Source organism: Gopherus evgoodei, chromosome 1 (assembly GCF_007399415.2).
Source record: "Gopherus evgoodei ecotype Sinaloan lineage chromosome 1, rGopEvg1_v1.p, whole genome shotgun sequence".
Taxonomy (NCBI): Eukaryota; Metazoa; Chordata; order Testudines; family Testudinidae; genus Gopherus; species Gopherus evgoodei.
In genome coordinates this window covers 204,713,619-204,738,681 of record NC_044322.1, presented here as the reverse complement: position 1 = coordinate 204,738,681, position 25,063 = coordinate 204,713,619, and the positions used below count along the sequence as shown (strand labels likewise).

General features: G+C 47.5%; 1 protein-coding gene across 1 annotated transcript in view; it reads left to right on the top strand.

The window, feature by feature from the left end:
- Positions 1 to 631: 631 nt before the first annotated feature.
- Positions 632 to 25,063, top strand: part of LOC115644361 (coagulation factor V-like) — a 67,361-nt gene continuing 42,929 nt past the window's right edge. The window contains exons 1-7 of the mRNA XM_030548591.1: positions 632 to 789; positions 10,017 to 10,108; positions 14,310 to 14,432; positions 14,981 to 15,193; positions 15,966 to 16,109; positions 16,703 to 16,924; positions 17,653 to 17,818. Of these exons, the coding sequence (XP_030404451.1) occupies positions 632 to 789; positions 10,017 to 10,108; positions 14,310 to 14,432; positions 14,981 to 15,193; positions 15,966 to 16,109; positions 16,703 to 16,924; positions 17,653 to 17,818 (1,118 nt within the window). The remainder of the gene's footprint in view (positions 790 to 10,016; positions 10,109 to 14,309; positions 14,433 to 14,980; positions 15,194 to 15,965; positions 16,110 to 16,702; positions 16,925 to 17,652; positions 17,819 to 25,063) is intronic.

The following is a 25,063-nucleotide window of genomic DNA, read 5'->3' as shown; positions in this document are numbered from 1 at the left end:
ACAGGCCACCACAGAGCTGTACTGAGGTAGCAGCTGTCAGTTCCTACTAACCTGGACTGGATTTGAACTAGTACAAGTCTCTGGAGCCTGTCAGTCCCCAGGCCCTGAACTATTTCTTGCTCTTTATCACCCAGCATGCCAGGTTTGCAGGATGCCGGATCTTTCCCCCTCAAAATTGGAATAATCCCTGAAATCCAAAGACGTTTGGCATCCCTAGCCAGGTCCCTGCCCCCAGTGCCAGCACTGCCCCTATGCTTCATCACCCTGCAAGTCAGCCACATAAACTGTTTCTATTTGGGTAGCTGCCCCTAATACCCTACTGCCCTAGTAGGCAATGACCCAGTCAACCAACTCTGCATTATGTGGTTGAGGCTGCTTGTCCTCTGCGCTTGGCACGCAGCAGGGAAGATGTGGGGGAGGGAGGGAAAGGCAGCCTGAGCAGCTGTTTATCTCCCCTCTAATTCCTGTCAATAGCAGGACACAGTGAAGAGCAATGACCTGGATGTCACTAATAGCACCACCACCTCTTGCATCACTAACCACAATGAAAGTATTTCCCCAGCAGTAGCAGCAAAAGCAGCAGCCACTGCCTTGTGTATCTCCCAGTGTGGCATCAGCAGGAGTTTGCACCATGGGGCTCTTCTGCCCGCGCCTCCTCTTGATGCTGCTTGGTTTATGGTGGCCAGGTTTGGCGTGGCATCGGGTGGGAGCAGCTCAGGTCCGGGAGCACTACATAGCTGCAGAGACTACCAGCTGGAGCTACAGACCCCAGTCCAAAGAACAGTCCAGGTAAGAGTAGGAAGATGTGGAGGCAACCAGCCCCCTCTTGGGCTGAAAGGGACTTGAGTCTCCTGAGGAGTTTGTGCACAGCTGGGCCTCGGGCCTGATCCAGCCTATAGAAGTTGATAAGAGTCTTTGCATTGACTCCAGTTGGATGAAGCCCTTCATTCAGTTCAATGCTATCAGCTGTTTTATTCACACAATGTGATTTTTTAAATATCATTTTGACAAAGGCAAACTTGGGCTCACACCAGCATCCTCTGTGCCCCCAGAACTCTCACTGGGGTCAATCCTACATCGAAGATTTTTGCATGAGTCTCTTTAAATTTGGTGTTTTCTCACAGCTTCAGCTCCTGCGGCTAGGTGAACACATCAGAATCTCAGCTTTCATTTCAACAATTAAAAAAAAGTTTCTGGCCCCCACAGTTGTCTAGAAAAGCTCAAAGGCCACAAGGCAAATAAAAAAACCTCTCAACATTATTATCTGTTTAAAATCTCATCATTTGGGGGGAAATTTGGAGTTCTATTTATTTGCTTTTTGGTCACACTCTCTTCCCATTTTCAAGTTTTCTCTGCAGCCACTAGAAATCTACTGTTTTCTATTTTTGTTTTGTTTTTTTTTAAAGCTGAGATTCTCATGCAAACTTTTGATTCAACTGATTGGGGCCTTAAGAAAAAAACATCAAATATCGCAGAACTAACCAAAAAAAAATCATAAAGTTGACAATACTACATCTATTTTTAAATAAGAAAAGGTCCTTACAAAAAACACCATAGATTTTTAAAAATGTAAATGAATAATCTAGTTTACTTTCTTTATGGTTGCATACTAAGTACATTTCTTCAGCTGGGGTGATGAATACACAATAATCAGTTTCATCATGTTCATGCTTTCCGCTCAGTTTCACTTTCAGGTTTCCATGGCAGCATTGACAATTTTTTTGTGATTTAGTATTTTATTGATTTTTTTTTTGTGGTTTAAAAAAATAACCAATAAAAGGTACCAAAAGGTAAATGACTTACAGTTCATATATGCTTCAGAATAATGCAGGCTTCATGGGATCTCCAGCAGAATTATGCAATTTTACAACTCTTTAAATCTGCAAGAACAGACAATACAAAACCAGACAGTACTATATAGGCATAACACATTAGGGTGGAGGTTACGGTAATAATACAGGAGACCTACGGGAATAGGGAGAGGAGGGAAGGACCCAGGAGGGAAACAGTGGGGGAGTTAGGTGGAATGGAAGTCTGACATTCTTTGAGCAGCCTGAATGTTTTTTATTCAAATATATCTAGAGGGCCCAAAACTTCTTTGAATGCATTTAATTGATCTCTAAAGGGATAACCTATTTTATTGGCTGTTCACTCAGAAAGAAGTTGGTCCAATAAAAGATGTTATCTCACCCACCTTGTGTCTCATATCTTGGGACAAACATGGCTACAACAACACTAAAAACAACTCAGGTCTGAATACACAACTGCTCTATTTTGGGCATAAGCTTACTCTTCCATTTTGTTTAAAAAATATATTTTTTAAACAAGATCTCATATTTTTGAACATTTGAGGCTGGCAATACTGTATATGATATAATCAGGTGTAATTTTTCAGAGCCCCCTTCCCTCCAAACATACACCATTTGGGCTTGCATTCACATGTCCATGACATTTCCAGGCTGCTCTTTGGTTTCTTTTTTTGCTAGGTATGTGTCTCCCACTCATCTCTGTGTATAGAAACCAAGCTGGCTAGAGGTTTCACTCTGTTTACACACCCTGGCTGGTCAAAGATTATTTCTGGCTGCACGTTATAACTAATCCTAGCAGAAACGTTTCAGATTTTTGAAATTTCAATTAAACATTTTAATGAAAAGATGTCAGGTTTTTCTAATGATCCTTTTGTAATAACTTCCTTTTTCCTACGCCCCAGGGTTGATCAGGCATGTTCCATCTGACATCATTACATGAGGTCACATATCACCTTCGTGAGGACAAACTGTTGCAGGGAAAAACTCCGCAGTGAACTCCATAGATCAGAGCCTTCTCTTCCTGTAGTCAATGACAAAATTCCTGTTAACTCAGAGGGCCCAATTCTGCTCCCCATGGAGTAGAAACCTGTGGCATTTCTGCCTGATTCCTTCCTTGCAGGAGAGTGACTTAGGGTAATCCACAGTCTTGCAGGGCAACAGATGTGCTCTGAACTCAAAGGCTGTATCCTGAGCCATCACCATGGGCTGACCTCTCCTTATTCCAGCTGCCCTGCCTCCCTGTCTGCGATGTCATCAGCTTCCCCCTACCAAGCCTGAAAGGAAGAGGGGGGGTTGTTGCTGAACCCCCCCTGCAATAGCTACCAAGAAATCTACCAATCAGTGTGGGATGCATGACACAAAATGTAGCTGCTCTGCCCTTCCAACCTTCATTTCAGCTCAACACCTATTGTCCAACCGCCATGTGCTCTCTTCCTTTTGCCTGCTTGAGTTTCTTCTACAGCACATAGCATCGGTTCTTCTTTGAGGGCTTGCTCATATCCATTCCAATTAGGTGTGCGCGTGCCGCGTGCACATTCGTCAGAAGATTTTTACCCTAGCAACTCCCAGCGGGTCGGCTGGACGCCCCCTAGCATGGCGCCGCTATGGCACCGAATATATACTCCTGCCGACCCGTCCGCTCCTCAGTTCCTTCTTACCACCCGTGTCGGTCGTTGGAACAGTGGAGCGCGGCTTAGCTGATCTTCACTTTCCTAGCTATTCACTCCTTCTAGTACTTATTGTGTATATAGTTTTATAGTTTTAAAGTTGTAGTTAATACTTTTAATAACCTTTTGTTAACGTAGTTAATGAATATAGCTCAGAGGGCTGGGGATTAGCCCCTTCCCCTCTTCCGGTTCCCAGGCCCATGCCTGGTTCACCGGGCTTCAAACCGTGCTCGGCCTGCCGGCGGCCGATGCCAATGGGAGACCCCCACGACTCCTGCCTAAAGTGCCTGGGGGAATCCCATTTTACAGATAAGTGCCAGATTTGCAAGTTCTTTAAGCCACGGGCAAAAAAGGAGCGGGACTTTCGTCTTAAGCAGCTCCTAATGGAGGCGGCCCTCACTCCTCCGTCTTCGGCACCAAGTGCTGCACAGTCCGTGCCGGGGAGAAGAGCCTCGTCGGCACCGGAGAACGCCGGCACCACCAAGATGCCCCGGCACCAGCCGTCACCGGCCCAGAAGCCAGCCCGGCACCGCTCCCTCTCCCCGCGTACCAAAAAGGTCAAAGCTCCTGTGGCTCCAATATCTACACCGCAGTCTGAGCATCAGCCAAAACCGAGTCACCCAGCACCAACAACTGTCGCGGCACCGGCAATCTCGGCACTGTTGATTCAGGCCATGCAAGAGCCGTTGAGTCCAGTGCATGACAGCTCCCCAGCACACGCCTCGGTAGAGCTTATCGTTCCCACCACACCAGTGGTGCGGGTTGTTGCGTCAACATGGAAGCCTGCCCTGGTCAGGCCACCTTCCATCGATGCCACAGACAGGCACCACTCGAGATCGAGGTCTCGCCACCGTTCCCGATCTCACTGCTGGTCCCGATGTAGGTGCCGCTCGCAGTCGCGGTACCGATCTCCTTCTCAGTACCGGTCATACTCGTGGCACCGCTCAAGATCCCGCTCTCTGGACCGATACTCCAGACGGTGACCCAGCTCCCAGCACTGTTCACGCCGCAGTCGCTCTCACCATAGAGCTTCATGATCCTGGTCGACCTCCCAGCACCACACTGGTCGCAGGTCCCGGTCAACCTCTCGGCACCGTTATGACTCCCGGTACCGCTCTCCGGTGCGGCACGACGTACGGTACCCTGTGAACAGGGCTCCTCCTCACATGCTCTCTGCTCCGTCATGGCCATCACGGCACCCATCTGAGTCTTCGCACGCTGATAGCGCTGCATATGGGGATTCAGAACAACAGAGCCGTGTCCTCCAGAAGGCTCAAGGCACGGAACAGGCGCCTCAGTGGTCCTTCTGGACGCCTTGGGCATATCACCAGGCCCAAGGCGAACCCACGGTTCCATCTCATTCTGCCCTGTCAGAACATCGTGCACCAGAGGCCACTGTTAGCCACCCTCCTCCAGCAGGTACAGACGAATCGGCTCTGGTGCCGGACCCTCAGGTGTTCCCAGACCCTGATGCTCCTCTGAAACAGGAGTCACTAAATGAGCCAACCATGCCGGGTCTCTCGTCCTCTTCTTCACCAGACAAGGCAGTAGCCGGTACTTCATCATCGGGCCTGCCCCCGATCGACCTCCGAGCCCACCAGGACCTTCTCCAGCGAGTTGCCTTAAATATCAACCTCCAGGTGGAGGAGGTCCCGGAGGTGGAAGACCCGGTCATAGACATACTGTCGGCGGATGCCCCAACTCGCGTGGCTCTGCCATTCATCTGTTCCATCCAAGCCAAAGTGGACACCATTTGGCAATCTCCGGCGTCTATCCCTCCCACGGCCAGAGGCGTGGAAAGGAAATACATGGAACTCTCTAAAGGGTATGAATACTTATATACCCATCCTCCTCCATGCTATCTGGTCGTTCAATCTGTAAATGAGCGAGAGCGCCATGGCCAACAAGCCCCAGCCCCAAAATCGTGGGAGGCTAGACAGATGGATCTATTGAGGCGTAAAGTCTACTCCGCCGGAGGCCTCCAGCTGCGGGTGGCTAACCAACAGGCCCTGCTCAGCAGGTATAATTATAATACCTGGCAATCAGTGGGTAAGTTCGCTGAACTGGTCCCACAGGACTCCTGTCTGGAATTCCAGGCCCTTCTGGAGGAAGGGAAGAAAATGGCACCTGCAGGCCTCACTTGACACTGCTGATTCGGTGGCCAGAACCATGGCCTCGGGGATTACAATGTGGAGAATATCATGGTTGCAGGTCTCAGGTCTACCTCCTAAACTGCAACACACTATTCAGGACCTTCCGTTTGATGGACAGGGCCTTTTCTCTCAGAAAACAGACCCTAGACTCCAGAGTCTTAAAGACAATCACGTCGTCATGCTTTCCCTCGGGATGCATACTCCGCAAACCCAACAGAGGTCTTTCCGTACCCAGCCTCAGCTCCCTTACCCCCCACCCAGGCCACGATAAGACTTTAGCAAGAAGTGTGGTTGCAGGAACCACAGATGGCAATCGAGTTCCCAAGGGGGCCAGAATAACGGTCCCGCCAAACCATCAGCGGGACCAAAACCGAACTTTTGAAGGTGCCCCCGAGAGCAGAGCACCAGTCCTTCCACAGGATCCCCTTTAGTTTTCCAACCGCCTTTCCTCCTTCCTCCCTGCGTGGGCCCAATTAACCTCAGATCGTTGGGTCCTACGCACGGTGGAATTTGGATACCACTTCCAATTTATTTCACCTCCTCCCCATCCCTCTTCAGGGACCCCTCTCACGAGCAATTCCTCTGGCAAGAGTTTCGTACGCTCCTTTCCATCGGAGCTATAGAGGAGGTGCCGGAGGAATTCAGGGGCAAGGGATTTTACTCCCGATATTTCCTAATCCCCAAGACAAAAGGAGGTCTCCGACCCATCCTGGACCTGCGCGGTCTCAACATCTTTCTGAAGAAGTTGAAGTTCCGCATGGTGTCCCTGGGGACCATCATCCCATCCTTGGATCCCGGAGACTGGTACGCTGCTCTCGACATGAAGGATGCATACTTTCACATCACCATTTACCCTCCGCACAGACGGTACCTACAGTTTATGGTGCACGATCAACATTTTCAATTCCGTTTGGCCTCTCCATCGCCCCGCGCGTGTTTACAAAGTGCATGGCTGTAGTGGCCGCCTTCCTCCGTCGTTGGCGAATACACGTCTTTCCTTACCTAGATGACTGGCTTATTCGTGGGACCTCCGAGGCCCAAGTCACCAGGCATGTTGCCATCATCACGGACCTATTCGAGCGGTTGGGCCTGATGATCAATCTAGAGAAGTCTACTCTAGTGCCCACTCAAGAATAGAATTCATTGGGGCCATTCTAGACTCCAAACTCACAACAGCCTGCCTTCCGCTACCCCGCTTTCGGACACTAGTTTCGGCCATAGAAAGCCTTCAAACTTTTCTGACGACCTCAGCCCGCACCTGCCTCAGCCTTCTCGGTCACATGGCCCCATGCACTTTTGTAACCAAGCATGCCAAACTATGCCTGCGTCCCCTTCAAACCTGGCTCACCTCAGTTTACTGCCCAGGCAGGGACGCCATAGACATGGTTGTCACCGTTCCTCAGAGCGTCTTAGGCTCCCTCAACTGGTGGCTAACACCTTCCCTGGTGTGTGCAGGAATGCCGTTCCAACCGAGACAGCCCTCAGTATCCCTAACGACGGACGTGTCGTCTCTTAGCTGGGGGGCACACCTAGGCCATCGTCGCACGCAAGGCCTCTGGTCATCTCAAGAGCTAGCGTTGCACATAAACGTCCGGGAGCTGAGAGCAGTCCGCCTCGCCTGCCAGACATTCCAACATCATCTGCAGGGCCGTTGTGTTCTAGTACTCACGGACAACACAACAGCAATGCACTACATAAACAAACAGGGAGGGACTCAATCCTCCCCCCCTTTGTCAGGAGGCAATCCAACTGTGGGAATTTTGTATAGCCCACTCTATAGACCTTGTAGCGTCCTTCCTCCCAGGGGTCCGGAACACTCTGGCAGACCATCTCAGCAGATCCTTTCTCTCCCACGAGTGGTCGCTTCGCCCAGACATTGTACATTCCATCTTCCAGAAGTGGGGCTTTCCCCACATAGACCTCTTCTCTACCCGCAACAACAGGAAGTGTCAGAGGTTCTGCTTCTTTCAGGGTCTCACCCTGGGCTCAGTATCAGATGCCTTCCTAATCTCTTGGGCGAACCACCTGCTTTATGCCTTTCCACCCTTCCCGATGGTGCACAGGGTTCTCATAAAGCTTCGCAGGGACAGGGCTCGACTGATCCTGATCGCCCCTGCGTGGCCCCGACAACACTGGTACAACACGTTGCTGGACCACTCGATAGCCAACCCGATCCCCCTGCCCCTTCATCAGGATCTGATAACGCAGGACCACGGCAGGCTTCTCCACCCAGACCTGCAATCCCTCCATCTAACGGCGTGGCTCCTGCATGGTTAACCCAATCGGAATTATGCTGCTCTGCTCCGGTGCAAGAGATATTCCTGGGTAGCAGGAAACCTTCTACTCGGTCTACTTACTTAGCCAAGTGGAAATGGTTTTCTTGCTGGTGTCAAAAGTGGGATGTCGCACCTACAGAGGTTCCCATCCCCACTATTTTGGACTACCTCTGGTATCTTAAACAACAAGGCCTCGCTATCTCATCTTTGCGAGTGCACTTGGCAGCTATCTCTACTTTCCACCCCGGAGAAGGTGCTTACTCCATCTTCTCCCACCCTATGGTCTCGAGGTTCCTCAAAGGCCTGAAGTGTCTCTATCCCCTAGTACGACTCCCCGCCCCTTCCTGGGACCTCAATTTCATTCTGACGAGACTTACATCCCCCCCCCCCCCGTTCGAGCCATTGGCAACCTGCTCACTCCTATATTTATCATGGAAAACAGCCTTCCTTGTAGCCATTACATCGGCTAGAAGAGTCTCTGAGCTTTGGGCTCTGATGGTGGACCCACCATACACGGTGTTCCACAAGGACAAGGTGCAGCTATGCCCACATCCGGCTTTCCTCCCTAAAGTAGTCTCGGCCTTTCATCTCAACCAGGACCTATTCCTCCCAGTCTTCTTCCCCAAACCGCATACATCTCGTAGGGAGCAGCAGTTACATTCGCTCGACGTCCGTAGGGCACTTGCCTTCTATATTGACCGAACAAGGCCCTTCCGCAAAACGCCCCAACTCTTTGTTGCAGTGGCGGACCGGATGAAAGGCCAGCCCGTCTGTTCTCAGAGGATTTCGTTCTGGGTAGCAGCGTGCATCCGGACTTGCTATGATCTAGCTCATGCCTCTCCGGGTCATATTACCGCACATTCTACCAGGGCCCAGGCCTCGTCGGCTGCCTTCTTAGCTCCAGTGCCTATTCAGGAAATATGTCGAGCAGCTACATGGTCTTCGGTACACACCTTTACTTCCCATTATGCCCTGGTGCAACAATCCAGAGACGATGCAGCCTTTGGCTTAGCAGTTTTGCATTCTGCAGTTTCTCACTCCGACCCCACCGCCTAGGTAAGGCTTGGGATTCACCTAATTGGAATGGATATGAGCAAGCACTCGAAGAAGAAAAGACAGTTACTCACCTTTGTACTGTTGTTCTTCGAGATGTGTTGCTCATATCCATTCCAAAATCCGCCCTCCTTCCCCACTGTCGGAGTAGCTGGCAAGAAGGAACTGAGGAGCAGACGGGTCGGCAGGGGTATATATTCGGTGCCATAGCGACACCACACCCGGGGGCGCCCAGCCGACCCGCTGGGAGTTGCTGGGGTAAAAATCTTCCGACGAACGTGCACGCGGCGCGCGCACACCTAATTGGAATGGATATGAGCAACACATCTCGAAGAACAACAGTTACAAAGGTGAGTAACCGTCTTATCCATTTGTGCAAATACTTTTATGTCTCAAAAGGTAAAGACAGTTGTCACATTGCCCAAGAAGCAGTTTCCTGAATGGTTTTGATCCCTGGGCTGCCTTATAAGAGGCCAGTTTGCTCTTTCAAAGGGGAACAAATCACATTTTCTATTTTACCTAAAAGTGATGGCACTTACAGATAATTTTCACGCTGAATGATTGTGCTGAGATCATTGCAGGTGATCTTGAAACTGAAGCACAGCGATGAGGCATGCGGGTTCTGCTCCCAGCTCTGCAATACACATCCTGTGTGACTTTGGGCAGGTCACTTCAGCTCTCTGGGTTCCTATTTCCCCAACTGTGAAGTGAGTAAATTAATACCAACCTCACGGTAGAGCCAAAAGGAGCTACAGCATAGCAAAAGGTGGTTACTTTATTAAACTGTATCACAGTAGTGTCTAGAAGCCCCAGCTGCAATCGGTGGCTCCATTGTGTTATGTGCTGAATAAACATGTAATAAGAGAGTCCCTGTCCAAAGAGCTTACACTCTAAATGGACACAGAGTGGGAGGGGAAACAGATGAAATGATTTACCCAAGTGAGAGCCAGGAATAGAAGCCAGGTCTCCAGAAGCCCAGTCTAGTGCCCACTCGATTGGACCACACTGCATAGCTAAGAAGCTTTACATTTAATTTATTTTTTATACTTCCTATTGCAGATTAGAAAATTCAGAGCCTGTGTTTAAGAAAATTGCCTATAGAGAGTATGAAGCAGATTTTCAGAAAGCAAAACCAAGAGATACTTTCTCAGGTAAGCAGAAAATAACTTTCAAAGCCAGTGTCTTCTATGTGCAGGAAAATGTGCCTGTATTTGTATACCCATCGCCAGCATATACTGCAAGCCAAGCAAATAGAGGGAGAATTTAAGTAGCTCTTCTCTATAGCACAGGTGCCAAAAGCTCAATCCCTTAAAAATATTGGCCTCCGTTATCAGTATTGATTAAATTGGAGATGGTTCAAAGAAGAGCCACAAAAATGACTACAGGGTTAGAAAACTTGTGATTGAGTTCTCAGAGTCTGTCTATTTAGTATCAGAGGGGTAGCCATGTTAGTCTGTATCTGTAAAAGCTGCAAAGAGTCCTGTGGCACCTTATTGACTAACAGACGTATTGGAGCATGAGCTTTCGTGGGTGAATACCCACTTTGTCACATGCATCCGACGAAGTGGGTATTCACCCATGAAAGCTCATGCTCCAATATGTCTGTTAGTTTATAAGGTGCCACAGGACTCTTTGCTGCTTTTGTCTATTTAGTGTAACAAAGAGAAGGTTAAGGGGTCACTTAATTACAGTTTATAAGTATCTATGTGGGGTACAAATATTTAATCATGGGCTCTTCAGTCTAGCAGAGAAAGATATAACAGGATCCAATGATTGGAAGTTGCAGCTAGACAAATTCAGACTTGAAATAAGCTGTATCTTTTTGACAGTGAGAGTAATTAGCCATTGGAACAATTTACCAAGGATTGTGCTGGGTTATCCATCACTGGCCATTTTTAAATCAAGATTGGGTGCTTTTCCGAAAGATCTGCTCTAGGAATTATTTTGGAGAAGTTCTATGGCCTGTGAGGTAAGACTAGATCAGCGGTTCTCAAACTGTGGGTTGAGATCCCAAAGTGGGTCATGACCCTATATCAATGCGGTCGCCATGGTCTGGCATTTAGCCTTGCTGGGGCCCAGGGCCAAAGCTCAAGGGCTTCAGCCCTGAGTGTGTGGGGAGGCCCTCAGGTAACAGTCCCCTGCCTGGGGCTGAAGCCTTTGGGATTCAGATTTGCACACCCACCCCAAGGGGGTCTCAGGCTTCAGTCCCGCCTCCTGGAGTCATGTAGCAATTTTTGTTGTCAGCAGTGGGTTGCAGTACAGTGAAGTTTGAGAGCCCCTGGACTAGCTGATGACAATGGTTCCTTCTGGCCTTGGAATTTATGGATCAGAAGTGACTAGTAATTGGAGTTATTCCATTTTTGGGTCACTGATTCAAGATGCCTTAAGAGGGGCTGATTTTCTGAGTAGGGTGGACTCGACACTTTTTGCAAATCAGGCCCCTTTACAGTATTTCAAACTGGGCACCCAAAATCACTATCTACCTTTGAAAATGTAAGTCACTGATTGTTCGCAGCTTCATAACCAGGAGATTTCCACTGCCTTCCTTATTGTGTGTTTCCAAGGTCATATATGTGATAGGTCTGTATGTGGTGCCATTGCTGGCCAGAATACAGGCACACACTATTATAGCATTTGCAGAATATATGGGCACCCATTTTTGGAGGCTAGTTTATATATTTCCAGAGCTTGAAAAATGTGGGTGTTGCTCCCTTCACTTCCACTGCTATCGATCTCCCACGTGTGTAGTGCTGTGCAAAACAGTCACACTGATCACTCTCAGTCCTCCAACCCCAGGCTCTGTTTGACACCATTTGCCATCCTCTGCCTGGGCTCATGATGGATCAGTGCACAGCTGCAGAGGCTCCCCCCTTAGAACTTCCCATTATGGTTCCATCACTCCTCCTGGAAGAGATCTAAGGTCACCATGGGGACTGGCTCTGGGGTGTATTAGCAGGTGGGGTGGGTTACTGTAGGGGGGTAGAAGTGGAGTAGTGGCTTGGTGGGGTCGTTACCTTTGACTTGGATTTTCAAGCAAGCCTGCGTGGGGGACTGCACCCATGAACCTCCACTATGGATTTTGGATAAGTCTTGGAACACTGGGGAAGTTCCAGGAGACTGGAAGAAAATTTATGCCAGTATTTAAAGAGCATAAATGGGCTGACCAGATTGCTGGTGTCCAGTTGCCGTGATCCAACCTGCAGGGTCGATTTTGTGATTTAGATCCCTCCCAGGTTTACAGTGTAGTCTCTGGGAACTCATCCTCCCTTCTCCTTTGGCACCACTGACTCATTTCCTCTCTTTCAATAACACAGCAGGAAAGGAAGTGAGTAATTGGCTGGTTGCTCGTTAGACAGGGCCAATCATTACAAAGTGGGGAGCAACGCACTCTCTCTGTAAAGCAATTTGTAACACTGCAGGAAGAATGTCACAGATCTGGTTGGGCACCCCCTGCTGACCACCCACTAGACTGCTGTGAGGGGAATCCAAGCCTCTGGATCCCTGGATATGTTAAGGCTCTGGGACCTGAAGACAGTCTAGTCTCAGCCCCAGTCTTGGAGTCCCCAGACATGCACTCAGGGTGCAGACTTTCTGTTTGGCACCTCCTTATGAGAGCTGGAACCCACTCTTGAGCTGCCAAGTCCCTGGGCACAATGGTGACTCTTCAGTGTACTCAAATACACCCTCTCCCTACACCCCACTCCTCCAAGGTGAAAAGCTTCTGGTTTATAGTTAAATAGGAGGCATGTGATAATTGTGAACCAAATAACACACTCTCACGCTTTGCACAGAGCATAGCACAATTGCTCTTTTACTTAATCACATAAAGCACAAGACAATACAGATCATATTGAACACAAGAACCATCCTAATCACAATGCACCTCTCTAGCTCACTCTTCCCTTGGGAATCCTTGGAGGGACACCTGTGTCCAGGAAGGTAGACAGGCAGGGTTTCACCTGTCTCATGCAGGTTGTTGAATGCTGGGTGGCTCATCCCACATGGAGTTTCCTTCCCCCACCCCATGAACTTGCTCTCTTCTGCACAGTGCTTCCCCTTCTTGTGCGGCTCTCTGCATTGATATGCCCCCTTCCAATACTTGGCTTCCTTTGTTTTATCTTTTCCATGTTCCATAAAAGCCCTCCCCTCAGACAAGATGGGTAAAACTGCCTTTTCCCTAGGATGCAGTCGGTGGGTGGAATCAGGTGCTACTCAGCATGAGTTAGGGTATCAGAAACTGGCCCTATCTTTATTAATTATAGAAATGTCTGACCAGTTATACCTGGGCAAAGTGGCGTGTAAAGTGTTAATCTGAATTTTCCATTTACACACATCAAGAAGAGCGTTTCACACCCATTTTGCACAGGGGCAAATGACTAAACAAAGGCAAAGCAGTGGAGAATCAAGCCCTACATATTTACAGGTAAATGTCTTCTAGTTAAAAAAAAAAGAAACCACCTTTGCAAGGGTTTGATCCATTTTTGCAGTAATGTTAATGGAAAAAATCCTTTTGACTTCAGTGGAAATTGCCTCAGGCCATCTCTGCAATACCTTTCTTACCAACCCCATTTCCACAGCCTGAGTTCTGTGACTGATTGTGGGTATGTCTACACTGCACTGGGAAGTGTGATACCAGCACAGGTAGACATATCCATGTTAGCTTAATCTAGCTAACATGGCTAAAAGTAGCAAAGAAGATGCAAGAGCATGGGCTTCTGTGTGGGCTCCTCCTAGGTATGTACTTACATTGTTAGTCTGCGTTGGTGCATCTTTTCTGCTCTTCTTAGCTGTACTATCTAGATTAAAGCTAGCATGGGAATGCCTTGCTGAGCTGCAACTGCATGTCCCACTGCAGTGGAGACATACCTTGTGTTGTGAAGGTTGTTGCTCTGGATGTCACATTAAACACTCCCTGACTTCGGTCTGCTTTCCTAAAACTATGCTTGTACTGGTGACTAATTTGTAAGGGGAGAAATCCCTTCTCCAACCTTTAAGCTGTCTGATCAGAAAACTTTCCATAGCCGAGAAACAGCCTTCTCGCTTCATGTACAGAATTTTCGTGTGATTTTCAGTGTCCTTTGCTGAATATATCATTCACAACCTTATTTACATTGGGCCCCATCTGTTAGATCCTTGTGTGCCTTTCCACCATCCAGGTATTTCACAGCTAAATCACGGGATAGGATTAATCCTCATTGCACTGGCATTAAATCCTATGCCTTTATTTTGTGCAACTTGTCCTTTAACAGGAGTTCACTCTCCCACTCAGGAGAAGGTGACTCTCTCCTTTTCACTAAGATGCACCATTTGATACTCATTTACTTTTTTATTTTTAATGCTGAATTTCTGCAGGACTTCTGGGACCAACTCTGCGTGCTGAAGTGGGAGACACTTTAGTAGTTCACTTTAAGAACATGGCCAACAAACAGCTGAGCATTCACCCGCAAGGCATAGCTTACAACAAACTGTCAGAAGGTATGTGCTGTATAATGTTCGGAAAATCCCCCGAAGACTGATGTTCTGTGATCTTTGAATCCAGTCTGTGACTGTTTGTGCACTAAATGAACTGCACAAGATTGTCCTGCCTCCTCACATGCTGTTTACTCCAAATAGCTACAATGTTTTCAGAAAGCACCTTATCCTAAAGTTTGGGTACTATCCTCCCATATAGTAAATGGTTAAATGTGTGTGTTAAAGAAAATGTATTTATAGTCTTTCAGTTCCAAAGCTTTGGAGTTCAAGGCATTTGCCACCATTGGTAATGGGTTATTTATTTTTTTATGTGTGCCCAATTTGCACTTTGTGTCTCATTTTCTCCAGTTCTAAGTGAATGTAAAAGGTAGCATTTTACCCTCCCTGTGCACTGGTGTCAATGACTGCACCATTGTAAAGCTGGCATAGGTGAGAGAAGAATCAAGCTCTCTGTGTATGGATGGCAAGAGCAGTAAAAACCCTGTGCACACGTTCATCAGTCCCTCCCTCGATACACCTCTAACTCCCTCTCTCGACTTCTGTCTACACAGGTTCCTTGTATGCTGACAGAACACCTTCTTTTGAAAAAGTGGATGATGCTGTGCTTCCAGGCCTGGTGTATAAATACATGTGGGAGATCACAGCAGAAATTGGGCCTAAAGAAGCCGACCCTCCCTGTCTCACCTATATCTATTACTCACATGAGAACATGGTGATGGACTTTAACTCCGGTCTGATTGGAGCATTGCTTATATGTAAAAAAGGTAATTAAAATGCTTTGGGTAGACAAAAGTTATAAAACGTTAGCAGGTCTACTGTTTCAGTGGCCTAGCCCATTCTGATAGTGTTGTTCTCTGTTATGGTAACAATAAAAACTAAAAAACATCAAAATCAAGCTTGAAGATTGTATCATAATGTGAGAAGGCATTTCATTTTCCTCTTTCCTTCTCGTGTTTCTGTGCAGGCAGTTTAGAGGAAATTGATTTTTGTTTCATCTGTCTTTATTATAGGCCTTTGGGTTACAGTGTTCTGGACTAGCTGTAATGCACACTAGTTTCTTGAATAATTCTTATGGTAGGTAGGGCTGGTAACACCGCCTTATAGTAAAGTTGCCTGACATTTCCCGTTTTGAGACCCCCAGCTTCAATTGCTTATAACATTGTCAAACTTTAACTGTTCAGGCTGGAATTTACCATTCCAGGTGTTTTCCTCAGATTGAATTCTTTTGGAAAGTTGTAGCCAAAACTGTTTCCAAGAATGAGGCTAGGAAAAAATACTTTGTTTTGCCCATATTAAAAATGCTCCCTGTGCTGAACCTGTTCTGTGGATGCCAGAGGCCTTCAGTCTCCAAAGCTGCCAATCCAGCACTTTTCCCCAGAACTAAATTCACCTCAAACACATTTTGAAAAAAACATCCTATGTGGCCAGGTGCAGCTGGCATGTGTGGAAAGCTCATGGAATAGATCTGGATGCCTTTCAGTTGATATGAGCTGGTTTTATTTTTGCCTTCATCTGATACCTCGTTTCCTCCCACAGGAAGCCTGAAGCAAGATGGGACACAGAAACTGTTTGACAGAGAATATGTGTTGATGTTTGCTGTGTTTGATGAAAGCAAAAGCTGGCAAAAATCAACCTCTCTCCTGTACACGATTAATGGTTACGCTAATGGGACGTTGCCAGGTACTGTACGTACTCGTGGCATCCAGCCAGTGTCCACAAACTGTCTTACTCCTCACTGCAGCATATGCTCGTGAGCTGTAGAAAGTGAACAGAAGAAGTAGAGTGGCACAGCCTCGTGTATAACTATACGATGAGCATCTGGTTCCACTAGGGAGCATGTGTGCACTCCCAACTACCATTGCTTTCCCCTGCAGTCTGACCTTGGTGCGGAGAGCACATGGCTTCTAAAGCCGTGGCTGTTCATGCAGAGAGAGAATTAAATCTCTTCAGGCCATCCACTGGATAAGGAGTGAGGTTTTTCAAAAGCACCTAAGTGAGTTAGGCACTCAACTGACTTTCAAGGGGATTTAGACTCCTAATCTACTTAAATTCTTTTGAAAATCCCACCCATGGCCTATACAGTATCCATCCTAGACATGGCCATCAAGATATCAGAGAGACTTGATTGAAAGGTCCCTTCCAGTCCCAGAGTCTATGAATCTATGAAAGTGCCGAGTGGGTATTCACTTTTGACCTACCAGTGGGAATTAATTAACCATCCTGTGATTCTGGGATGATTTACCTGTGTTCTTAACCCTGCTGTTCTGTTTCAGACCTAGGAGCTTGCACATATGATCACATTAGCTGGCATTTAATAGGAATGAGCTCCAAACCAGAGATATTCTCCATCCATTTCAATGGGCAAGTCCTGGAACAAAATCGTCGCAAGGTCTCAACCGTCAACCTTGTGGGAGGTGCATCAACCACAGCAAACATGACTGTGAGCCAGAAAGGAAGGTGGCTAATATCTTCTCTTGTCCAGAATCATCTGCAAGGCAAGGGAACATCTGTTCAGGAGGCAATTGTGCAGTTGCAGAGAGTGTCATACTTGTCTCTTCCTCCTTATCTCCTAAAGTGCTGCTAACTTTGTGAAATGTGGTGGCTAACGCATCTGGGGTCATCCTAGGAAATCAGTGGAAACAGGGCATTTTGCTTGAATTAGGGTTGCAAGATGAGGCTTATTAGAACTACTGCTTCAAAGGGGCTACAGGGCAACAATGAATCTAACCCTTCGTTTTTAATTCTTTGGGAGGTGCTCAGATGAGCCTCATTATAAAAAACCTGGAGATTGACCAGCTCTTTCAGGAGAAACAGAGAACCTTTGCAGTTCAGTGAGCAAAAAATCTTTTCTGCTCGTCTTTAACAGTGGATGTTAATTTCCCCCTCGAGTGAACAGATCTCTGTTGTAATGAATCAGTGGATTCCCTCTTGTGAAAGTTGGAGGGCTCATTGAAGAGAAAAAGAGGAAGTCCTTGCTGTCAGTTAGGCTGGTATTTTCAAAGGAAGCTATGCGAGTTAGTTGCTGAGCTCTCATTGACTCCCATAAGCCCCTTTGAAAATACCACCCTTAGTGCCTGCACTCTTCTTTTTTTTCCTTTTTTTAAACCTGAATAGACTCAGGTCAATGGGTGAATGTTTTCGTGCATCCTGAGCTGAAGGGCTGTAGGAATGCACTGTTCATAGGACTAACAATAACCATTGTACTGTGTCTCTCTTCAACCAGCTGGAATGCACGGTTACCTCAACATAAAAGAACTTGTGGGAAAAGACGTGTTCAAGAAGAAATTATCCTTTAAGGAAGTGCGTATGATTAAGGACTGGGAATATTTCATTGCTGCGGAAGAAATCACCTGGGATTATGCTCCAGAAATTCCAGAGACCATTGATAGGTAAAATGGTGAACTGTACCCTGTTGATGAAATGTTAACTTGAGGCAGCTTAGGAAGTGTGCTATATAATGTAAAGTCCTAGCCCTTAAAAACTTCTTCTGCATATTTTTCACAGGAACTCAATCTTGTCAAACAGGTGGAATATTAGTGGCAGGATTGCATGGTATTTATAGAATACACTATATAGAAGCCCTAGTGAATGGCTTCTGAAGGTCTCTACCAGGCTGAATAAGTGAATGTGTCAAGCTCTGGGTTCTAGGTGGTCAAGCCTGGTGGTTGGAGCAGTATTCGAAGCTGGATGCAGAATTGGGACAGGGCTGTGCTCAAACTAAGGTCTGAGGACAGGTGGAGGGTTAGAACCAAGGTCAGAGTCCATTGATGAGCCCAGTCAGGATCTCAGTCAGATACCAGAAGCAGGCCAAAGGTTGAAGCCAGGTTGGAGTCAGTCCAAGGGGGTCAGGAGGTGGGTACAGGGTTAGAGCGGGTCAGGAACATGTCTGGAGCAGAGTCAGACTAGGGCACAGAGAAGACTGGAGCAGGCTGGAACAAATCCCAGGCAAGGCTGGGGCCAGAACAGGGACAGGATCAAGGGCAGGCTGGAAGGCTAGAGAGTCTGACACTGTGAGGCAGCAGGAGGTTTCCTAGGCGAGTGGTGCTGTTGTGCAGACTGAGATCCATGTCTATGCGACAAAATTATGTCAACCTAAGTTACGTCAGCAAACAGCTGCTGCAGTAATTACATTGTTTTTACGTGTCAACACTACACTTGTTTTGTCAGCAGTGCGCGTTCTCACTAGCAGCGCTTGTATCGATGGAAAATGAGTCACACAGGGTGACTAGGAACACGATTTCAAAGTCCTATAATGTAGTGTTCTCCATCCCATAATTTCATCTGCATCCCATAATGTTCTGTGCCTCTTTTCAAAATCCCCACAAACCTGTGCATCCCTCCTCGCTGTCCACTATCTGTGTCAGAAGCATGGATCCTGCACAGCTCTGTACTGTTGTGATGAGTGTTGTGGTAAATACTGATTCTGCAGTATTTGCAGAGCCGCCAGAGAAGCCTGCAGAGAATATGACAATTTCTTGGAGGCTAGATTGCTCTGGGACATAGAAAGAAAGAATTCAAAGTTGTTGATGGCATTGATGAGGGAGCTGGAGGTGGGCTGGAGAAAGAAGCACTGATGGATGAGATCACATCAGGTTTGGGAAAATGAGCAGTGGCTGCAGAACTTTTGGATGTTGTTGGATCTATGTGCCGAACTCATCCCAGCCCTCCTGCGCAGCAACACCAAAATGAGATCTGCACTGACAGTGGAAAAGTGAGTGGTAATTGCGCTGTGAACACTTGCAATGTCCAACTGCTACCGATCAGTTGGGACTCAATTTGGAGTTGGAAAATCCACTAAGTTGCCAAAAATAGACATTTATTTCATACCCATGCAAATAGAAAAAAAAATTATAATTGAATAAAACTTAAATAAAGGGAAAATAATTTTTGAAGGGGAAAGAACAGTCATTTCCATTTCAGAAACGCATACACCAACCGGGTCTCTCACAGTTCAGTGTACGTGCAGCTGTGATTGTCTAGGGTGATGTGGTAGGATAGTGCAGTGGTCCCAGAGGTCCCACAATGCAGTTCTCTATGGGCTGCAGAAGGAGGTGAGCACAAGATGGTTGAACCTGAAGGTCAACGAGAGTCTGCAGCATATCTGTTTGCTGCTTGAGAAGCTGTCATAATATAATTCCCAATTCTGAACCTTAGCGTCCAAAATATGGGTACTAGCATGAATTCCCCTAAGCTTAATTACCAGCTTAGATCCTGTAGTGCTGCCACCAATTAGGACTTAGAGTAGAGTGCCTGATAAACTCTGGTCTCCCCCAGCACCTTCCCTGGGGACCCCAAGACCCAAATTCCTTGAGTCTCACAACAAAGGGGAATAAACCATTTCCCTTCCCCCTCTTCCCCTCCAAGTGTTCCCTTCCTGGGCTCCTGGAGAGATTTAAGATTCAAGCTCCATGAATCTAAACAAAAGGATTCCCCCTTCTCCTTTCTTCCTCCCAGATCTTTCCCGCCCTGGGTACACTAGGAGATCACCGTGATTCAAACTTCTTGAATCACCACACAGAGAGGAATGATACCTTCCCCCCTCCTCTTTTCCGTTCACCCAGAGGCAATCTAGATTCAAACTCCGTGAATCTAAAACAGAGAGGAAATTCACTTTTCCCTTCTCCCCCCTGCTCTCTTTCCCTTCTCCCCACCAATTCCCTGGTGTACACAGACTCAGTTCCTTTAAGTCTTAACTAGGAGAAAAAAATCAGACAGGTCTTAAAGCAAAGCTTTTAATAAACTTTTACCTTTTTTCTTTCTTTTTATCTCTGCAATTTAGATGGTGAAAAGTTACAGGGTCTGTCAGCTATAGAACTAGAAAGAAGCCTCCCCCGCAGAAAAATACAATTTAAAATACTTCCAGCAAACTACACATTTGCAAATAAAGGAAAACAAAAAAAAAAGACTATACCACCTTTCTATCTTTGTACTCACAAAATTGGAATAGAAGATTAGAGAGCCTGTAGGTACGTGTGGTCACTCTCATAGCCCAGAGAGAACAAAACAAAACCCAAAAAACACAAACAAGGGCTTCCCTCCACCGAGATTTGAAAGTATCTTGTCTCCTGATTGGTCCCCTGGTAATGTGTTTGGTTCCCTCTTTGTTAACCCTTTATAGGTAAAAGAGACATTAACCCTTAACTATCTGTTTATGACATGCCCCCCAAATCACAGACAGTGGGGAACCTCACTGGCGGTGATTTCTTTCTAGAACTTTAGAATAAACAGATTAATACAACACATGCACCTTTACATATACTATTACGTATGTAAACTACAAGACTTTCTACATTTGAAGGACCTGTTTTAACCAGTGGATTCTGGGAAACTTCCATGAGAGAGTGCATCAGCTACTTTATTAGAAGCCCCTGAAATGTGTTGAATTTCAAAATCAAAATCTTGGAGAGCTAAACTCCATCGAAGCAGTTTTTTGTTGTTCCCCTTGGCAGTATGAAGCCACTTTAGTGCAGCATGGTCGGTTTGTAGCTGGAACCGCCATCCCCAAACGTATGGGCGTAAGACAGTTTCTTGCTGAGAAACACGACAGGATGGAAGTTGTGATCCAGTCCTTCCTGCATGAGAACTGCTCCTATACCACGCTCAGATGCATCTGTGATACTAGGAATAGTTTGTCAAAGTCTGGGGCCCTTAGCACAAGGTCAGACATGAGCGTTGCCTTAAGTTGGGTGAAGCTTTTTGACACTCATTAGTCCACTTGACTGCATTCTGCTGGGTCTTCTTGGTTAGGTCGGTCAGTAGGACAGCGATTTGGCTGTAGTGTGGTACAAATCGCCTGTAATACCCGGCCAAGCCTAAGAAGGATTGGACCTGTTTCTTGGACTTTGGGACAGGCCACTTTTGGATAGCATCCACCTTGGCCTGTAGGGGGTTTATGGTTCCTCAACCAACCTGGTGTCCCAGGTAAGTCACTCTGTTTTGGCCTATTTGACACTTTTTGGCCTTAACAGTTAGTCCTGCCTGCCTGAGGCGCTCAAAGACTTTTTCCAGGTGTTCTAGGTGTTTGGGCTAGGAGTCAGAAAAAATGGCCACATCATCGAGGTAGGCAACTGCATATTCTCCCAATCCTGCTAGTAGACCATCTACCAGCCTTTGGAAGGTGGCGGGTGCATTTCGCAGCCCGAAAGGAAGCATATTAAATTCATACACCCCCACATGGGTGATGAATGCTGACCTTTCCTTGGCAGGTTCGTCTAGCGGTACTTGCCAGTACCCCTTGGTTAAGTCTATTGTAGATATGAACTGGGCACATCCCAACTTTTCCAATAGCTCATCGGTGCGTGGCATTGGATAGTTGTCTGGACGAGTTACCGTATTTAGCTTATGATAGTCCACACAAAAGCATATTTCCCCATCTGGTTTGGGTACCAGAACCACTGGAGATGCCCATGCACTGGTAGATGAGCGTATTATACCCATCTGTAGCATGTTTTGGATCTCCCGTTCTATTGCAGCTTGGGCATGAGGAGACACTCAGTAGGGTGGGGTTCTAATTGGGTGAGCATTACCTGTGTCAATGGAGTGGTATGCCCGTTCAGTCCGTCCTGGGGTGGCTGAGAACAATGGGGCGAAGCTAATGCACAGCTCCTAGATTTGTTGCCGCTGTAGACATTCCAGGGTGGTGGAGAGGTTCACCTCTTCCACACCACCGTCAGTTTTTCCTTCATAGTAGACACCTTCAGGCCACTTAGTGTCATCTCCTCCCTGGACTGTAAATTGACAAACATGTAAGTCTCTGGAATAAAAGGGCTTGAGAGAATTAACATGGTACACTCTGGGCTTTAGGGAGGAATAGGGAAATGCTATGAGGTAGTTAACAGCTCCCAGGCGCTCTTGGACTGTGAATGGCCCTTCCCATGATGCTTCCATCTTATGGGCCTGTGGTGCCTTCAAGACCATAACCTGGTCTCCTACCTTGAAGGAACATTCTCTGGTATGTCTGTCATACCAGGCCTTTTGCTCTTCTTGAGCATCCTTTAGGTTTACTTTAGCAAGGGCTAAAGAGTGTTGGAGGGTGTTTTTTATGTTGCTTACAAAGTCTAGAATGTTAGTTCCTGGAGGAGGCGTAAACCCCTCCCATTGCTGCTTCACCAACTGTAATGGCCCCTTAACCTCGTAGCCATACACAAGCTCAAACGGTGAAAACCCTAAACTGGGATGTGGTACAGCCCTGTAGGCAAAAAGCAACTGCTGCAACACTAGGTCCCAGTCATTGGAGTGTTCATTGACGAATGTACGTTTCATGGCCCCCAAAGTTCCATTAAACCTTTCGACCAGGCCATTGGTTTGATGGTGGTGAAGGGGTAGCAACCAAGTGATTCACCCCATGAGTTTCCCACAGTTCTTTCATGGTTCCTGCCAGGAAATTAGATCCTGAATCTGTAAGGATAACGGAGGGCCAACCTACCCTGGCAAAAATGTCTGTTAGGGCCAGGCACACAGCTTTAGCCCTGGTGTTGCCTAGAGCTACTGCTTCCGGCCATCGGGTGGCAAAGTCCACGAAAGTCAGTACGTACTGCTTTCCTCTGGGTGTGTTTTTTGGGAAAGGACCCAGAATATCCACAGCTACTCGCTGAAATGGGACCTCAATTGTGGGGAGTGGCTGGAGAGGGGCCTTGACCTGGTCTTGGGGCTTCCCCACTTTTTGGCACACCTCACAAGACCGGACATACTTGGCAACGTCCTTGCCCATCCCCTCCCAGTGGAAAGACTTCCCCAACCGGTCTTTGGTTCTGTTCACCCCAGCATGGCCACTGGGATGTTCATGGGCTAAACTCAAGAGCTTTTCCCGGTACTTAGCTGGAACCACCAACTGTTTTTGTGGATGCCAGTCTTCTTGGTGTCCACCAGAAAGAGTCTCCTTGTATAAAAGTCCATGTTCTACAACAAACCGGGATCGATTAGAAGAGCTGAGAGGTGGTGGGGTGCTCCATGCCGCTGACCAAGCTTTCTGAAGGTTGTCATCTGCTTCCTGCTCAGTCTGGAACTGTTCCCTTGAAGCTGGAGACACCAGTTCTTCCTTAGATTGTGGACTTGGGCTTGGTCCCTCTGGAAGCAATGTAGGTGATGGGGTTGTTTTCGTTGCTGGTGTACCGCTCTCCGCTGGTGCACCAGGTGGTATTTTAGGCTCTGGCTGAGCCTCTTGGGTGTGGTTGTCTGCTGCTTCAGCCGGTTTAGGCTCACTGGCGCCCTCTGGTGTTGGGGTTGAAGATGGGTTTGCACACGCTGGTGTCAGTGCTGACAACAGTTCTGGTGCTGGTTGCTTTTCCAGTTCCTGGTCTGGAACTGGAGGCACTGTGGCTGTTTCAGTCGTTGGTAGGGGATTTGGGTCCACTACCTCAGTCTGGGTCTCTGGTAACACAGACGGGGCCTCTGTGGACGGCTCAGGAACAGGGATGGGTCGGGAAGCTTGCCTGGTTTGGCTGCGTGTAACCATTCCCACCCTCTTGGCCTGCTTTACCTGGTTGGCCAAATCTTCCCCCAGTAGCATGGGGATGGGATAATTGTCATAGACTGCAAAAGTCCACATTCCTGACCAGCCTTTGTACTGGACAGGCAGTTCAGCTGTAGGCAGGTCTACAGCTTGTGACATGAAGGGGTAAATTGTCACTTGGGCCTTTGGGTTGAGGAATTTGGGGTCCACCAAGGACTGGTGGATAGCTGACACATGTGCCCCCGTGTCTCTCCACGCAGTAACCTTTTTTCCACCCACTCTCAAAATTTCCCTTCGCTCCAAGGGTATTTGAGAGGCATCTGGGTCTGGGGATCTTTGGTGTGAGGGTGGTGTAATGAACTGCACTCGGTTGGGGTTCTTGGGGCAGTCAGCCTTTATATGTCCCAGTTCATTACATTTAAAGCATCGTCCAGCTGACTGGTCACTGGGCCGAGGTGGGTTACTGGAAACTGGTGAGGTGGGAGAATAGGGTGTCTGTGGCTTTCCTTGGGTAGTAGGTGGGGTCTTGTGCTGCCCTCAGTTATAGGGTTTATTGTCGGTGTGCCCCCTGGGGTAGTCGCTCCCCTTGACAGTAGCTTTTTTCTTTTCTGCCACTTCCATCCATTTGGCTCCAATCTCCCCCGCCTCGGTTATCGTTTTGGGTTACCCATCTCGGATGTACCTCTCTATTTCCTCAGGAACACCATCTAAGAACTGCTCCATTTGTATCAGGAGGTGCAGCTCGTCCATATCATACCTTTGTTCCTGATATCCAGGCTTCAGAATTCTTTGCAATGTGGTAGGCGTGTCGGGGGAATGACACATCTGGTTTCCATTTTATGGCTCTGAACCGCCAACGGACATGTTCAGGTGTTATCCCCATTCAGTATCTGGCCTTGGTTTGAAAAAGTTTATAATCGTTCATGTTCTCCTCAGGCATTTCAGCCGCTACCTCTGCTAAGGGTCCACTGAGCAGTGGCCTCAGCTCTATCATGTACTGGTTATCAGAGATGCTGTATCCATGGCAGGCTCTTTCAAAATTTTCTAAGAAGGCTTCAGTGTCATCACCTGCCTTGTAGGTGGGAAATTTTTGGGGATGTGGAACAACAACTGGTGAAGTGTTGTTAGGATTGGCTGTGTTCTGTTGCTTAGCCTTTTCTAATTCCAGGCCCTGCTGGTGGGC